This window comes from Monodelphis domestica, chromosome 1 (genome assembly GCF_027887165.1).
Source record: "Monodelphis domestica isolate mMonDom1 chromosome 1, mMonDom1.pri, whole genome shotgun sequence".
Lineage (NCBI taxonomy): Eukaryota > Metazoa > Chordata > Mammalia > Didelphimorphia > Didelphidae > Monodelphis > Monodelphis domestica.
In genome coordinates, this window is record NC_077227.1 from 178,038,418 (window position 1) to 178,056,856 (window position 18,439).

An 18,439-nucleotide genomic window follows, 5' to 3' on the forward strand; every position below is an offset into this window, starting at 1 on the left:
ATTAGGACAATATGTGTCCTTTGTGAGTCTTATAACATCTCTTCTATTCTCCATGGCCTTTTTTTTGCTGTTGTTATTGATGACTTCTTTTTATTATGTCATCATAGTTATCTCAAGTATTCCTCTCACCTCCTCCTAGAAAACCATCCCATTAAAAAAATTGTGATGGCTTTTTTAAGAGAAAAAATAACCAGTATAACTGATTAATAAATTGGAAAAAGTTTTAAAACCTTTTTAATGTGCAATTTCTGTGGCCCTCCTACTTCTACCAACGGTAGAAGTTGGGAGGTATCTTCTATCTATCTCTTCATTCAAGTCCTGGTTGATCTTTAGAATTTTATTACATTCACTCTTTTGGTATATAGGTGTTCTTTCCATTATTGAGTGCAGTAGGACCTCATTTTAATTGAATTCAACACACATATGAATTCTGGTACCTACAATTATCAATCAGAAAAATATGTAAAATAAAAGTTTTTAATTACATGCTAAATCCACACTATTTTCTGAAGAGGCATAGTCTTAAAACAGTCCACCCATTCACACTCCATTCTCCTCTGAGAAGCATTAGTGTGAGTCATTGCATTGTTTTACATCAAACATACACGTCAGAACAGTGCTTCTCTGTTTCATTAATGCTATTTAGTTATTAATAATGGCCCCAAAGTATAAGAATAGTGATGCTGGTATCTCTGAAAAGCCTAAGAAAAGTTGTAAAGTGCCTTGATATGTTCATGTAAGAAGTATTTATCAAATAATGAGGTTTGCTATTCTGTACAATTTTCAGCTTACATGAAGGGTCTTGTTACTCATTGGTTATATAAAACAAGAACCTACTATATGCTGTTTTCTTGTCTCTGCTTACTTCATTCACTCTAAAGCTGTACCTAGAGATCTTTCCCTGCTTCTCCAAATTCATCACACATCATCTGTTATAACGCAGTAATATTCCATTACATTCATGTACCACAATTTATTTAACTGTTCCCAAATTGATGGGAATCTACTTTGTTTCCAATTCTTAGCTATCACAAGAAATGCTGCTATAAACATTTTGGGTATATGGGGATTATCTTCTTATCAATAGCTTCCTTGGGGTATAAGTTCAGTAATGGAGTTTCTGGTTCAAACAGACTGATTATTTAGTCACTTTATTTGCAAAATTCTGAATTGTTTTCCAAAATTGTTATACCACTTCATAGATCCTTCCTTTAATTGTTCTAATGATGATAATGTTCTGAGAGGTTTATATGTATCCTCCCCCTATAAGAATGTGAACAGATTAACTTTGTTTATTCCCTTATGTTTTCTCCTTTGTGTTTTTTTATGCTCTTTGAGGCTTCTATTTCAGTGTCAAATTTTCTATTAAGTTTGGTCTTTTTATCAGAATACTTGAAAATCTTCTATTTCATTTAATGTATTTTCCCCTGCGATATTATGCTCAGTTTTGCTGGATAAGTTATTCTTGGCTGTAATACTAAATCCTTTGCCTTCTGGAATATCATATTCCAAGCCCTCCACTTCTTTATTGTGATGGCTGCTAAATCTTGTGTGATCCTGACTATGGTTCCTTGGTATTTGAAGTCTTCCTTTCTGGATGCAACTGCTCCTCTCCAACCTGCAACTGAACAGTGGGCAAGAGCTGCCACTTAGTACCTGTTCCTTTTCCCAGAAGTAGTTCAGAGATTCCCTGGAGTGCCTTTTTGTCTTGGTATTCAGTTTTAGTCCCCTTATCATTTCTGGGCCCTATGTTCTCCACAGCTTGTAGGCACTGCTGAAGCCCCAATCTCTGTTTCTATTGTCTCTGCTACCCCTACACTGTACTGGCTAGCCTCCACCCCATTGTCCACAGACATCTCTCTGTCCTCATAAGCTGCTCTGGACTGGAAAAATCATTTGCTATGACCTTTTCTTGACTTTCTTAATCAGATTTCAGTATGGAACATTTCCTAGATTGTTACAGAAGTATCATGGGTGAGCTAGGCAAAAAAGACTGACTCTCTGCTATCTTGTTTCCACTTCCTTGCTTTTGATTTGAGTTAGACTTTTTTTTTATATTTTAAAAAAGATCTCTCTCTATGCCTCAACTTTATGAGGTTTTTAGTATAAAAGAACGTTGAATTTTGTTAAAGACTTTTTCTGGATCTGTTGAGATGATCATATGGTTTTGGATGTTTGGTATATGATTGTGTTGATTATTTTCCTAATGTTGAACCATCCTTACATCCATGGCATAAATTCTCCTCAGTCATAATGAATGATTACTTGGATAAATCATTACAGTTTGGCATGATTTGGCATGTTCAACTTTTTAGTCAATATTCACTAATGACATTGGCCTATAGTTTTCCTTTTGTGTTTTATCTTTCCCTATTTTAGGTGTTTTAACTATTTTTGTCTCAAAGGGATTTTGGTGGGGTTTCCCTTCTCAATTTTTGAGAATCATTTCAGAAGCATGAGTACCAACCGTTCTTTTAAAAGTCTGATACAATTCTACCTGAGGAATCATCAGGACCAAGAGTTTGTTTCATTTTGTTTTTTCTTTAGCAGTTCCTTTACAGATAGATCTATTTCCTTTTCTGAGACTGGCTTATTTAAAATCTCTATCTGGTCTCCAGATAGTCTGGATATTTTATATTTTTTAAGCTATTCCTCTATTTCTATTGTGTTCTTAGTTTTGTTAGCATGTAATTGTGCATAATATGTTCTGATTGTTCTTATTTTTTCTGGTCTTGTGCTTTCTTTACTCATTTGCTATTTTTTTAGTTGATTTTCTTTTCTCTTTTTAATTAAATTAGCTCAGAGTTTGTCAGTTTTATTAGAATTTTTCAAAGAACAGATTTTAGTTTTATTAATCATTTCTATAGTTTATGTTGCTATTTCCCTGGTTACCTCAAAACCTCCTTTTTGGATCCATGCCTTCCCCAGATACTTGTTGCCACCAGGAGTTCCACCTGCCTCCCTCCCAAGATAGGATAAGTGGATTTTTCAAGCACCAACTCTCCCAGATCACACCCAGACTCCTTTTACAGAAAATCTCTCTTCATTCATAGGAACATTTATCAGCAGGACCCCTTTCCACCACCAAAGCAAGTTCTCCTTCTTTTCCCTCTTTTTCAGTCCTTCCACAGTTCTCCCTATGCACTCCATTGCATGTTCTTTTTTTACTAAGACCACACAGGTCACCTTGCCCTCTTTGCTAGCTTTCATTTTGACCCAAGCACATCACGCATTCCTTTCTACCTTCCTACTTCCCTCCTCTCCTTTCATGCCTCCCAGGTTGTATGATAGACCCACAAAATCCTTGATTCACTGTAGGTAGGATGTCACCAGGTTCTGTCCATAATGCCCTACTTCTGCCTCTTCACTTTGATCTTCACCAGGCTCCCTCCTTCACCCCAGTACCTAAGTGTACATTTTGGGGGGGAAGGGGGAGAAGCTCTTACTAGTCTCTTTGCTATCATTGTTACTGTTGCTTTCATTAACTCCTCCTGAATTCCTGTTATCTGGGATGTTCAAGAAGCAACTAATCTCTTAAATTCTGATTTTCTTTCTAAAATGTTTCTCATATCTATGACTGAATGTCCATTCTCTTTGATTTATGGTTAAACTCAGATTTGCAGGGTAGGTTACCCTCCACTATAGCCTGGGTTCCATTGCTCCTTGGAACATTTTATTCCTTTCCCTCCTGCATTTTCCTGTGAGTCTTCATGAATGATTTTGTTATTCAGATTTCCTTTCTTTTGCATTTGAAAGTCTTTCTCCTGGATGCTTGTAGTTTCTGAATTGGCTTATTAAATTTAACTTATTTGTTTTAAGAGTCTGCAGCCTTGGGGATTTTCTGGAGGTGACCACTGAATTCTTTCAAATGGTATTTCATTTTCTCTATTCTGAAGTTCTGGGCTGTTCTCTTGAATTATTTTTTCTTTATGACCTTTAAGTTCTTTGTCTTATCTAAGAGACCTGTAATCCTTAAATTGTCTCTGTGTATCCTGTCTTCAAGATCAGTATGTTTTCCTTGCCTAGTGCACATATTTTCTTTTAACATTGTTGATGTTTTTATTTTCTTCTTCTGGATTGTCCTTCCCTTTTATATATTTGCATTCCCAATCTATTACTCTCTTACTTCTTCTGGTAGACTCTTTCTTTTTGAACCACTCAGGAACTGCGCGTTATATTCCTATGTTCTCCTCACGTTCCACAGAGCAGTAGTCTGTGTCATCTCGCCCATTTGGTTGCCGAGTACTTTCTTCTGGCCCAGTGGAGTACAGTAGAGTCCTCCTCCCCACCCCTCACTCTCCAACACACACACACACACACACACACACACACACACACACACACACACACACAATGTCTTGCCCTGCTTCCCCTGTTCCTCAGTTTTCACGATGTTGTTAAAGGGTTCACTGCCCATGAGCCTAAGCAGTTATCTGCTAAAGCCAATGTTGACCTGAAAAGCACAGAACTACCAATATAGTTATAATAAGGGTCTTTAATTGAAGCAGACAGATTAATCTGAGAAGACACACAGAACCACAGCCCCGGCACTTCCAATGAAATATAGAAATCGGGGAGCTTAAAACAGCTTTTAGGAGAGAAGGAAGGGCAGCAGCCTGGTAGCATGAACTCCCTGCCCAGCCAGAGACAGGTCATTGAGAGGTACTTGAGGGCCAATTGTCGGTGCCTGAGAGTGAATCTCCAGTTCTTCAGATTTGATTGTCTTCTTTCAAATTCAGTCCTCTGGTGCCAGGCAATTCAGCCAACTCAGTCTTTTGAGTTCCTTGTTTTAACCTTTGGGAGAGTCAGTAATGGGATTCACTAAAATTATGTAGTGACTTCCCTGGTGGTCAGAGAGATTCTGCCATTGACCCTAAGGAGGTGCTCTAGAGTCTTATAAATTTTAAAAATTAATATTCAATACTTCAAGTACTATATTTAATAAGATTTATTAATATTTAACTTGAAGCAAAAAGAAAATAAAAGGCTAGAGAAACAGATAGAGCTCACTAGCCTCCCACATGGAAAAAAGAGCAAAAGGGAGGAGCCCCCAACTATATACAAAGGACCATGTGATATGGTGGAGAGAGGAGAGGAATTCTGGGAAATACTGAAATGCTTCAGGGTGATGAAGTCCAAGGGTTCAAAATTCTAACTATACAGTCTGTTGTGCTGCTTTAGGTCCAGTGTCGCAGACCAAACAAGGAACAAAGGCAGTGTATCCGGGAGGGCCAAAGTAAGGCCATCTATCTGCTCACCAAAGGTGGGAGTTAGGGCCAATGTACAAATAACCTCCCAGGGCACTCCCCATGGCAAGTAGGCCTCACTAAGAATGGCTGGATTTGACAATCAGCTGCCTGGAGGCACTCTCCTTTCAGCAAACAGGTTTTACAAAAGAAAAAGATGCCCTGTTTTCCATAGTCCATCCTATAGTGATCAGTGCCCTCCAGAAAAATTTCCTTTGCAATAGGTGGACTCCTTGCTGGAAAAGAAAACTGGAGAAATCTATAACCAGATTCTCAAAAGGAACCATTGACTCTTTGGGGTTTTGTTATGCACACATATAAGCCTAGCCACAACCTGCTCACAATATTATGATCTGATAGTCTTTAAAATCATTCGATATTGGTGCTTAGAACAGCAGTGAAAGATAACTTCATTTGCCATCTTTTAACAGCAATTCTACACTACAATAAATACATAATAATTTCCCCACAAACTTAGAAAAGCACCCTGGACAATATGTTCTAAATCTCCAATTTAACAGATATTAAATTTAAATTACAATAGCCCTTACTACAACAACAACAAAAACATAACTGATTTGAAACTTTCCTACTGTAGTTAGATGAGCTTTTTCTCTTCTGACTTTCCTAGTTCTCAGGTTGAAGCATTTGCCAACCTTAAAAATGAATCTCATAGAGAAATCTCTCGGGAGAGGAGACCAGACACAAGGGAAACATTGGGCCAATTTCTATAGCTGGCCCATGCTGAAGGGCATCCAATGGACTAAGTAAGGAAGAGCAAAGAGGATAAATAGCCATGTTTGGCATCTTCTGAGACTTGGTAAAGTCCTTCCCATCTGGCTGCAAAGTGTCCCTGAACATGTGTCTTTTCCAATAGATTTGTTCTCCGAGTTCCAGCTGTAAGGCAGACTGGTGGAGTGGTCCCTAGAAAATAAGAGGAACAATACAAACCTGAGGATTGGGGGTGATAAGCTTGAATGGCTAACATGTTGCAGTGGATTTCACATAGTGGAACACTCATCTAAATCCTTACCCACATATATGGGCCAAAACTAGACAGTTTGTGACTTGACACTTAAATTGTCACCAAAAAATTTTCAGTCCTCTAAAGAAAAACTACAAAAGACTTCTAGAAACTCTTCTTTCTCAAATACAGCTTAAAATCCAATCCAACACATACAAAAAGAAGTCATTTGGGTTTAATAACCCTTAAAAGCAAAAAATATTTCTATGTAATGGTTGTACTCTGAAAAATTACATTAGAGGCTCCAAAGAATTAAGGCACAAGGTATAGCCGTTGTTTCTCAGAAGAGCAGAATCCTCCAGGATTCCCACAAAACACAAAGAGTAAAAAGGATTATTAAGGAAAGATTAAGATCATCTCTAAACCAGAATAGAGTAGTCAAAAATAGGATAGCTAACATTTATGAAACAGGGTGAATACAACTATCAGATGGCCATCTAACTTTATTTACAAACAAGCTAATCAGTTAGGCCTTCAAACCCCTTCTGTTGTGTTTAAAATAATGGGAATCTCCCTGGAACCCTCAGTTATTGTAATGGAAAAAATTTGATAACTGAGGAACAATTTGGTTATAAATGACTTACTGGAGAGGTAGTTAAAAAGTATCAGTCAATGGACTCCCCAGTTAGTCCAAAAACCCTGAATACAAAGTAAAGCAAACTATGCCCCCCAAAATTTATCTAATATGTTGAAAAGATCAGTTAGTTAAAACAAAAACAATTAGCCAGGATACAAAATTAAGTAGTCTAATTTCTCTTAAAGTGAAAGGATGCTGGTTAATTATAACCTCCTATGCATATGGAACAATCAATAATTTGTATAGTCTAGTTTCTCATTGGTGAAAAACAATAAGATGGAGGAGAGTACAAGTGGCAGCACAAGATGAAGTCTGTGCTTTCAAAATAAATCTAGTGGGTGCTCCTAATTCTTTCACTAAATTAACTGCATTTTATACATAATCTTTATTTTCCCTCAACTGTTCTCAACTAAAATTAAATCACCATCAATAGAAGTTCTTATTTCTCTGCTTTTTGGACATTTAAAAAAAATCAAAATTACAGTGAAAATGTTGATTTTTTACAAGGGCCACTAACAGCATTCTCTCATCTATAACCCAAAAGTATCTAGGTTTAAAAGAATTTACTATTTTAACAACAGGTATCAAATTCAAGTTAAGTATTTCCATTCACTGTACAAATCAATTAACTAAAGACAATTTAAAACAATGTACTTTAGAGCTACATCATAATTTTCAGTTATTCAACATTATTCTTTACAAAGTCTAATTATCTCAAGTACTTCCTAGGGGCCTACAATTTTCAGCTCTTTGAAGGCATAATGCCTTGCTTTTGGGTTCCACACTATTCTAATTTTATTCATCAGGGACATCTTTGAAATCACATTCTGATTTAGATTTATGACATACTTCACCCAAATCAAAACTGGATTTTACAACTACTAACATCATTGTGTAAAATATTGTAAATTTTCACTTAGCTCCGTCTCACTCTACTGACTTTCCCATAATTTTTCTCTATCTTCAAATCCTTCTCTTTATTTCCTCAAGGGGGATATACTGGGAGTTCAGGAAGGACAGAGAGAGAGACCTGGGATGTGAGGGTCTGCCAAGCTCTTTTCAAAGCTGGTCATTCTCATTTCTCACCTTTCCTCCACTCTCACCTATAGCTCCAAGAAAAGGTCGGATGTGTATCAGCCATGCCCCAAACTTCTCTCACTTTTCCTGAGGCAGAAGCTGCTTACAAGATCATTCAATTAACACCCAAAGTCTTTTATATTCATCACAATTTCTAGTCATTGTAAACAATCTAAAACATATACCTGTTAATCAGAAACACACTGTTTTCTAGACAAGTGATAGCTTAAAAATGTTTAAATGACAGCATTCAGCTCAAAAGAGGAACCATCACTAGTGAGAGCGAGTTTTGTGGTGGGAGAGTGAATGCTGGTTCTTACCCAAAGAATTCCAGCTCGGACCCCTTCATTTTAAGGCATGAAAGTGTTTATTTAAAGATTTACAGATAGTGTAGCCTGCATGATGAAAAAGTCCAAAACATTATTATTATTATTGTTAATAATAATAATATTATAATTTTTATAATTATAATATAATATTATATATTATTATTAATGGGTCTTAGGAATTGCCTTTGACAATTCTCTTCTGTCCCTCAGATTATTCTTCCTATGAATGATGGGGGGCGGGGGGGGTTTCTAAGAAAAGGGGCAGGAAAAGAGGAAGGAGACATTCTCAGGGATTGAAGTATTTCCCTAATCATAAAGATCTTTTCTTTAAAGATCCCCAGCATATATGGGTGATGTGTCCTCCCATGTTCTGTTTACTGGACTTTCAAGGTTGTTTGGATGCTTTAGTGTCTTTTCTCATCCTAGCAAACTTATCAAAGGGAATAAAGTCATAACATCCTTCAAGTTAGCTCCTTATGTCAGACAAGTCATTATCATCTGAGAGTAGCTAGAAAAGCAGCACAGTGATATATACTTTTCTGTTAACTAGTAAAAAGCATAAGATCTAAAAGCACCATTAAAGAAAAAGGATTTCAAAGCGTTTCTGATTTAAAGCACCATTTCCCACTGCCAAACTACATCAATTCTAAAAATGAACAGCACTGTATACAATATTTTCCCCATTCACCAGGTCAGAAACTATAAAGAAAATGCTTAACTATGAGGTTATGAATGTAAGACATATATCTTAGGGCTTTTTTTGACTTTTGAGAATTCTGATACCCTGATAACAAGTTCTATTGTTCTCTGCTGTTGAGGCATCAACAGTTGGTACAATTTTAAACATCAGTGGCTTAACACTTAAAATAGATGGCATTTTAGGTTGCTTTAGAGAAACCTCCATCTAAGTTGATCTTAGAAATACAATAGGAACAAAATCCAGAACTTAAATTCTTTTTTTTTTTTTACCTTCTGTCTTGGAGTCAATACTGTGTATTGGCTCCAAGGCAGAAGAGTGGTAAGGGCTAGGCAATGGGGGTTAAGTGACTTGCCCAGGGTCACACAGCTGGGAAGTGTCTGAGACCAGATTTGAACCTAGGACCTCCCATCTCCAGAACTTAAATTCTTAAACTTTTCTAAACAGACGCTTTATGCAAACCATTATCCCAAAAAAATCTTTAAGTTATACCATTTCATATTATGGGGAACTATCTTTCTATTTATTCTAATTGGGTTTCTTGACTGGGGCCCCTCAAAAGAGGAGGAAGATGGCAGTTGGCGACATATGACTTATATTGTAGCTTAATGCAATTTTGCTTTAGAAAATTAATATTGAATTGTGAAGTCATTTGGAGGTGGGGGAGCAGGTAGGGAGTAGGGGCAAGGTCAGAATGAAACAGCCTGATTCCAAGCTGAGGATACACCAAGTTTCTCCCCCAGACTATCAAAACTGGGTTTGGATCTTGTGTCTTTGTTAAGGAAAAAAGGATTTAGGGCAGGGCTGTCCAGCCATGGTGAACCCTGATTGAGGATAAAATGAGCAGCCATGTAGAACTTACTTAAAAGTACAGTGGTCTTGTCACTTGACAGAATGTGCTGACATTTTCCAGGTCCCAGCAAGGACACATCCTTTTTGTAATGAAATAATAAGGGAGGAATTAGAGTCTCTAAGTCCATCTCTTCAGTGGCTATTTACCAATTAGATGTCTGGGATGTCCAGGGGTGGGACTAAGTGGTGAATTCACCAGGGGGTTATAGACAGGGGGTTTGGGGGATCTCTTTTTTTATTGTAGAGAGTCAACTGACTAGTAAAGGATGTCTTGACCAGTCAATTAATAAATTTAAAATTAAGAAATACCACCTCCTGAGAATTTCAAGTCTTATAGTCACCAAACCTCAAAAGGGATTTGAACTTCATTTTTTTCCCCCCACTATACATTTCACTCCAAGATATTGGGCCCAGGAGTAGGCCATTTTTTCCAGAAGAAGTGACTTTTCTATGGGGTAAAAAAACAAATTGGAAGTTTCCAGTTCCTGATGACTATGATTAAGTGTGCAGCAACTTTGGGTGGGGTTCATATTCAGTGCATCATTTTATATGTCATTTCTTTGTGAGCAAGCTTCTTACATGTTTATATGTTTTTCAGTAACTTGGTTTTTCTTTTCATTAGAAAGGAAAAAGTATGTTTAAAAAAAAAGAGTATAAACTTAGTTTTAACCCTCATTTACTAAACAAACCAAGCACTGGGTCTCTGGATAGCTGTCCAGCCAAATCACATAATCCCTTGGTAGGGACCAGGAAAGGAGATTGAAAATCTTTTAAAAAGGGGGATTTCCCGAGACTATAACTCAAAAGAAAAGCAGTTGTTTGACGGTTTTTTGTTTTGTTTTGTTTTGTTTTTAAGGGCAATGGGAGTAGTACATAGTAAGAATTCTGTTCCATGAAGAACACTGTTTTTTTTTTTTTTTGCAGTAGTGACATATATTCTTGTCCAGTGGACTTAGGACTTGGTGCCTAAAGGAGAGCTAAGGGCTAAAGAGCACATGAAAGTCTCTCTTTCCTGTACAGTTCTTATAGCTAGCTTTTTATTTATTCTTACTCCTTTAATTTGGCAGCTTCCTTTTGGAGATCATGGATTTTATTCTCAGCCTCCCAATCTACTGTTTTCAAATTTTTACCATTCTCTGGAAGAAAGGATAGCTCTAACTCAGATTGTCAGCTGGTTAACTCAAGGAGCCATTGGTTAAAGGCTTCCCATTCAAGGCTCTCAATCTTGAAGCCAGTGGAGTTTAGAATGGAAGTCCAAAAAGGCAATTTTTTTCATGATCAAAAGAACTCCATTTTGGCCAACAGTATCCGGGGTCAGACTTGGTTAAATTCTGCCAATTACCTAAGCATGTGCCAGCATCTGGTTTGTAATCTAAAAACATATATCAGACAGCTATCTTCTCAGCATGACAGACCCTGAAATTACCTGTGGGTCTTTTAACAGACCTCAAATTAAAGAACCAATCAAAACTCCAGCCAAATAGACTTTCTGAGTTCAGAATTCCAGAGTTCACTCACCTACCCAAGCTGACTTGCCAAGTGGGATCTGTACTGGAATTCCATGAGTTCCTGCCTGCCATGAATCCAATGGTCAATCCAGTAGGCAGCCTGGTGAGACTTTGAAATCTTGCTGGAACTCCCAAATATATCAATCTGAAAAACACAGAACTAGCAAATTATAATAAGGGTCTTTAATGAAAGCAGACTGAGTAACCTGGGATAACACACAGAACTACAGTCCTGGGTATTTCAATAAATTATGGAAAGCAGAGTGTTTAAATAGATTTTAGGAAAGGGGGGAGACCAAAATCCTGACAGTTTAAGTTCACTGACTAGTTCAAGGCTAGGGTGATTGAAAGGTATTTAAGAGCTGGTTGTTTTTTTGAGGCTAGAAGATTGACAGGTATTTGAGAGTTGGTTGTCTTTACCTAGGGTGATTAAGAGTGGATGTCCAAGTCACTCAGATTTGATTTTTTTTTAAATCAGTCCTCTGGGGCAGAAGGGTATTTGGCCGAGCTAGGTGAAACTGATTCATAATTACTTCAGCCAATTCAGTCTTTTGAGTTCTTTGTTTTAACCTTCAGTGGGACAGTCAGTAATGGGATTAAATAAAATATCACCTAATAAAAAATTGAGCAGCCTTACCTTCTCTCCAATTGTTATCATCATCTCCCTTCTTTGGTCATCTTTTCGCCAATGTAACTAAAAAATTAGAATAAAAAAACTTTTCTTCATTTTTAGTTTTCCTCACCAGCCTAAGTTCATTTTATGTTCTAGTGCACCTAAGCACTGTTCTCACAAGGATATCTTACTTTTGCATTCATCCTCCATTACCTCTCTAGCTTAAATTTTCTCTACATGCCTTCTTTTTAAAATCTAAATTGGTCAGGGAGTTCCCTGTGCATCCACATTGGTCTCCTTAGACAACTAATCCCTCCTCCTCAGAGAACTTATTTCTTTTTATATCTTCAGGATTTCATTCCTGAGTTTCTTAGCCTTCCTCAGCTATCTTCTCCTATAGAATTTGAGTATATGTAATTCTAAAAATGGTTCTCTGAATACTTTTAGAATCCACTGTCTAAAAATTTGGGAAATATGCTATGTAAGTCTGACTCTCTCTTCTTTCTTTATCACAACTATATAAATGAAGTGGTCATTTCTCCACAAAGTTCCCATCCCTATTACTTAGCAGTCAGTTCCTCCATGTTGGCAAAAATTAATTCCAGAATAGCAGTTCTATTCATGGATTCCTCCAAATTAGTTATTTCCCTGCTTGCTGCAGAGATAGAGCTCTCAGATAATTGGTAGATATCCAAAAAAAAGTGAAATCTTTTATCCATACTATACAATGCCTCTATGTCAAGCTTATGTTATATTTCCCAAGTTCCTCATCTGTTTATTCCTTCTGTCCAATTGGCCTACATATGCCAATATGCCAACAACAATATCATTTCAGGGGGGCAGCTAGGTAGCTCAGTGGATTGAGAGCCAGGCCTAGAGATGGGAGGTCCTGGGTTCAAATGTGGCCTAACTGTGTGAGCAAGTCACTTAACCCCCATTGCCTAGGCCCTTACCACTTTTTTGCCTTGGAGACAATACACAGTATTGACTCCAAGATTTTGGAAGGTAAGGGTTTTAAAAAAGAAGAAGAAGAAGCTAGGGGAGAGGGAGTGTCTCAGCTCAGCTCAGCTCAAAGTCACCTTCCTTCAGCACTATAGGAATACAAGGGGGAAAGGCCTGGGGTGTCCAGAGGAAACCCTGAATCCCATGCCAACAGGAGCATACATTATCTTAATATTTATTACAGGTATCTCCCACATCTCAGGGGTGAGGGGCGTGGTACCTCCACAATCTGGAAAAAACACGTAAAATTTTTGGCCCTCCATCGTACTGGAGAATGTCTGATTTATTTTTATGGAGTGTTTACAGTAAAAGAAATTAGTTTATATTTAAGGTATTAAAAGATAAAATATGTTGACATTACATAATACTATACATATATTTTATGCATTTCTGAGTTTCTAAACTTTTTTTGTCATCTACTGACCTTCTCATTTTACCTGTGACTTTCACAAAACTCCAAAAAAATCCCATTTAATTTCTTATGCTGTCTCATGATATATCAAAACTGAGATGGGAAAAGTCATGGTGTGGAAGGAATACCTATACTTCACCACTACCACCTCTGTTGCCTGTCATGGTCCTTTTGAATAAGAGAAGACCTACCAGAGTCATATTTCAGTCATGATATCTCTCCCAGCAAGTCTCAAAGATCTCAGTTTAACACAAAGGTTATTATGTTAAAAGAGTGTAAGGATCCCATTCCCCCCTCCCTCAGAAAACTCAGAAATGAAAAACAACAACCAACCACCACATTTTCCCCTTCTATCCTTCTAGTACCTGGGCTCCTATAATGTCAGCAAAACAGCCCTTCTGGGACTCACCAAGAATTATGCTTCTGAGTTGGAACCAAAAGGCATTCGGGTGAACTGCCTAGCACCAGGCCTCATCAAGACCAACTTCAGTTCTCTTGTAAGGATGGGTAAGATGGAGGGAAAGGAGAGGTGCAGAGTTCCTAACGAGGTTCTTCCTCCTTTCTAGAGCAATGGTCATTTTCTTGTATGAGGAGATGGGAGAGGAGAGCCAATGTGTTGTTTTTTTTTTAAGTTCCTCAATTTCTTGCCTAATAGCCTGGCTTTCCCAATATACTTTTCCTATACTATCCCTCCCCTGCCTCTCTAGTGTGGTATATGGGGTGAAAACAGCGATCAAAGACTCCATCCCCATCTCTTTTGTGTCCCCTTTAGGAATAACACCTGTAACTGTGTTTGTTTCCTCAAATGGAGTGACTAGCTAGAAAGTGGGCCGGAGAAATGAATTTAAAATAGGAGAGCAAAAAAAAAGCCAGGTGCAACAAATAGAAAAGGGGAGAAAAAGGTTCGGGTAATGTTGCACCCCATTTCTAATCCCAACTCAATTTGGTAAAAACCAAAGCCTTTCCCTCTGTGGCCTTCATTTCCTTCTCTTGGAAAAAAGCAATGTCAGCGAATGTCTCATTTCCCAACAGCTCTGGAAAGATGAATCTAGTGAGAACACCTCTAAGAATGTCATGAAGATATCCAGGTGAGGATCTTCATTTGGTGTGTGAGGAGAAGTCCTGCAAGGGGCTGCTCACCCAGACAACCCAGATGTATCACAGAGTATCAAGAAAGTGCTGACACTATTCCCATTGGGCTACTGCAAACAGGCCCGGTAGAGATGTTTGATAAAAAAATTTGATAAATGGTTGTTGAACTCCTTTTATGCCATGACCAAACAAATTTCTATTATATTTAGCTAGGTATGTTTCTTATTCGCTCCCTCCCACTGGATTGTAAGATCCTTGAGGGCAGGAATCACATCATATGTACCTTTAGCTCTACCTTACCTATTATAATTAAGAAATGTTTACTAAATGAAACATTTTGGGAGCAGATAAATATATAGTAACGGCAGAGGTTATTGGTGTGTCATTCTATGAACAATAAATTAGTTTCTTTTTTTCTTTCTTTTTTGTTTTTAAAAACCCTTATCTTACATCTTACAATCGATACTATGTACTGGTTCCAAAGCAGAAGAGTAGTAAGGGCTAGGCAATGGGGGTAAAGTGATTTGCCCAGGGTCATACAGTTAGGAAGCATCTGAGGTCAAAATTCAAACCCAAGACCTTCTATCTATAGGACATGATTCCCAATCCATTGAGTCACCTAAGTGAATTTCTATAGGAAAAAAAAACTGCTTATAAACTAAATTGAATCAAATCAAAACATATTTTGAGCATATAGGGGAATTCTACTACTTGAAGGAAGCTCTCAGTATAACCTTATAATGAAGAGAAGAAGATTTTTGGATTACAAGTAATTACCACCACTACTCTCCTAATTTATAGGTCATGTAACTTTAAGTTTTTTCATATTGAGTTTTCTTAAAGAATCATCATCATTTTCTAGCAGCAAGGCAGTGTGGTAGAATAGTAAAATGTCAGAAAACATGGGTTTAAGTCCCACCTCGACCCCATATTCACTTACTTGCTTCTGAGCAAGAAATTTGGCCTCTTAATTCCTTAAGCCACCCTCTAAAACTTTAAGTTACAAGGTGTTTGCTCTCTGTGTTGGGAGAGGGGATTTCCTCACTTACAACTTGTATTCACCAATAAATTCACAGAACAGGTCTGAACACAATCCAAATAATTTTATCATATTACTCCAATAATTCTTCAGTAGCTTATGATTTCATCAGTGTGAGTTCACCCTCCACATTGCCTATTATAATTTCTCTATGACATAGTAGGTGGTCTCTGAGAGTTACTGTGACCAAAATATTCATCACTTTTAGGCCAATCTGCTGAGGAGCCTGAATTTAGTTAGGCTGGTTCTCAGGGGACAGATGCACCGTCTGCCACCTAGTCTGTACTTGAATCTTATTCCAGCTTGGTAAGACCTCCTGGAGTTTGTATTCCTTTTAAAGAACTCTGGCACTTCCAGCTATATGGCCCTTGGCAACTCATTTAACCCCACTTGCTTAGCCCTTGCCCTTCTGTCTTAGTTCTTACTAGGACAGAAAGTAAGGGTTTAAAAAAAAAGAAAAGGAAAGAAAAACTCAGGGTCACCAGGATGAAGAATCCACTTTAGCAGAATTGTTATTGCTATTATTATTATTATATAAACACATAAAAAACCTATGATTTCATCAATATAGGAATATTCCTGGCGTGAAGCCTCTCTGCACCAAAAAAGATGGTCATCTTGTCCATATAATTTAGTATATAAATCCTACGGAGTTGCTCAAAACAAGAAGAGATTATGACATGATCAATATCCTATAACTATTGTCACATTGGTTCTGAATCTAGATCTTCCAAATTGGAAATCTGCATATATCATAGTGTCTTCAATAGTATAGTAGAATATTGTTCCCTAAGTGTTTCTTTTTTTTTCTGAACCCTTTCAGATAGTTATGGGGGAGGGAACAAGGTGGGCTGGTATCTAGAGTATATTTGCTACCTGTTCATAACAAATGTTATTTGCTTTGGGCAATTGACCAGAAATAGTTGAGTCAAAGCTCCCAGCCCACTTTGATTATGTAAGATGCTAATATTTGAATTGTAATTACTCTTATTATAATTATGTTCATGATTATTCCCCAGGCTGGGTGAGCCACATGAATGTGCAGGCATTGTGTCCTTCCTGTGCTCACCGGATGCTGGCTACATCACAGGGGAAACAATAGTTGTGGCTGGAGGTTCTCCTTCTCGTCTTTGATCAGCCTGGAGAGAATCCCTTTAGAAGCCAGCAGCTATCTAGAATGAAGAGGGGACTCAAGGTTGCAACTGGAATCTGTGTTCAGAGGCTCCTCTCCTCTTACTCTGCCCAACCCACTGACTTCCGTGGACTAAAAAAAAAAAAATTAAAATTAGCCTGTGTGAAGAGGCAACTAGGGATCTCTGTTTGCCAAGCATGGGAATAAAAGCCATCCCTAAGGATGTCTGTCCTGTATAAAAACTACGTGAAACACAAAGGTAGAACTGAACTACTCATTTTTCTAGCCTTAATTGACAAATCTACTTTTTACAAAACTTAGCCCAGCTGGAGGGAAGAGGGGTGAGGACTGAAACCAGGACCCGGCCAAGCAAGAGAAGGGAGACAGAAACACAGAAGGGAGGGAGGGAGGAGGGAAAGGCCCAGGGCAGATCTCCAGTTTCTGTGCCATTAGAAATAAAATTAACTTGCAAATAACATGCAAATGACCCTGTTGGTTTTTTAGCTGGTTGATTCGTCTTTTGGGGAATAAAAGAAAGGAATGCTTTTTTTCCCCCTTGGGCAAGGCAGAGAGCCTCCCAATGGCAGTTACACCTCCTTACTGGAAGGTGGGGGGGGGGGGGGGTGCCTCTCAGGCAAGTGTGATGCTAAAGCGGTGGAAGTGCCAAGCTGAGAGCCAGGGAAGACGAAGGTGCCACGGGAATTTCCTGGGGCGCTACTCTTAGCAGGCACACACAGGTGGGGATGTGTCGGATCAGTCCAAAAGAGAGAAAAAGGGAAGACGGAAACCCCTTCCCACTCTCTACTCCCCAGCGATGAGAGGCTGGGAGCTTTACTAGTTCATACTGAAACCTGAGCCTGGCCCGGCCCTAAGGCTCCCACGTGGGTCAATGTGGGATGAGTTGGAGGGGTGGCCCACCCATGGCGTCAGTCTTGGGGGAGGGGTACAGGAAGAATGACCTGGGAAGAAATAGAGACAGTCCAGGCCCAGAGAACAAAAGAAAGAGTGTTGAGCTTGCAACCCAGAAGAAGGGGGCTGGGACTGGCGGCCAGCAGCAGACGGTAGGCGGTGCAAGGTCCGAGGTCTGCAGCCGACCCCAAACCCGGCGAGCTCTGGGCATTGTATTAAAGAGATCCGCGGAAGCTAGACACGCGCCTGGACCGACCGCTCGCCCGCGAAGACCCTGTGCGCATGCTCAATCCGGCTCCTCGTGGGGCTGGGAGGGAGACCCGGCATCGTCGAGGGGGAGGGGGAAAGGAGGAGGGAGGAGGGCTGTTCTGCTCGCGCAGCCGCCCCTGACTGTGAGCGAGGCTCAGCGGCTGCTGCAGCGCTAGCTGCCGGGGCCCTGCCGGAGCCGAGTCTAGCATGTGCCGCGGCTCCCGGGCAGCGGCGGCGGCGGCGGCGGCGGCGGCGGCAGCGGCAGCGGCGGCTCCTCTGCAGCAGCAGCAGCCGCCATGGCCAAGCCCAGCGCAGAGCTCACCCGCGAGCTGCAAGGTACGAGGGCGGGCGCTGCGGGCTCAGGAAAAGCCCCGTCCTGGAGCATCCCCGTCCCGGTGCATTTATCTCCCCAGTACATCCCTGCCCCGGGTGCATCCCCTCCCGCGTGCATCCCTCTCTTCCGTGCATCCTAGTTCTGGTGCAACCCGCAGCTCCATGCATTGCAACCCCAGTGCATCGCTGTTTCCAGTGCATCCTCTCCCCCCGCCTCCCCATCTTCCCTCCTCCCCGACCGACCGGTGTTTCACCCCAGTCTGTACCTCCTTGTCCCCGGGCCGCCCAGCCCCGCCCCGCCCCTCCGTGACAGGTGCAGCTCCTTGCGTTCCCCTATTGGGCCCATCC

General features: G+C 39.7%; 2 protein-coding genes across 12 annotated transcripts in view; both read left to right on the top strand.

Annotated features, from left to right (window-relative positions):
* The window catches only part of DHRS4 (dehydrogenase/reductase SDR family member 4), a 32,585-nt gene extending 15,509 nt beyond the window's left edge, over window positions 1-17,076 (top strand). For both annotated transcript variants that reach the window (XM_001380071.5, XM_016427913.2), the window contains exons 7-9: window positions 13,700-13,834; window positions 14,370-14,425; window positions 16,488-17,076. In XM_001380071.5, coding sequence (XP_001380108.5) covers window positions 13,700-13,834; window positions 14,370-14,425; window positions 16,488-16,602 — 306 coding nt within the window. In that variant the 3' untranslated portion in view covers window positions 16,603-17,076. The remainder of the gene's footprint in view (window positions 1-13,699; window positions 13,835-14,369; window positions 14,426-16,487) is intronic.
* A 128-nt stretch (window positions 17,077-17,204) lies between these two features.
* Window positions 17,205-18,439, top strand: part of CARMIL3 (capping protein regulator and myosin 1 linker 3) — a 28,788-nt gene continuing 27,553 nt past the window's right edge. For 7 of the 10 annotated variants that reach the window (XM_056810085.1, XM_056810091.1, XM_056810088.1 and 4 more), the window contains exon 1: window positions 17,205-18,094. In XM_056810085.1, the coding sequence (XP_056666063.1) occupies window positions 18,055-18,094 (40 nt within the window). In that variant the 5' untranslated portion in view covers window positions 17,205-18,054. The remainder of the gene's footprint in view (window positions 18,095-18,439) is intronic. The other 3 variants (XM_056810094.1, XM_056810093.1, XM_056810092.1) reach the window with 2 other exon arrangements.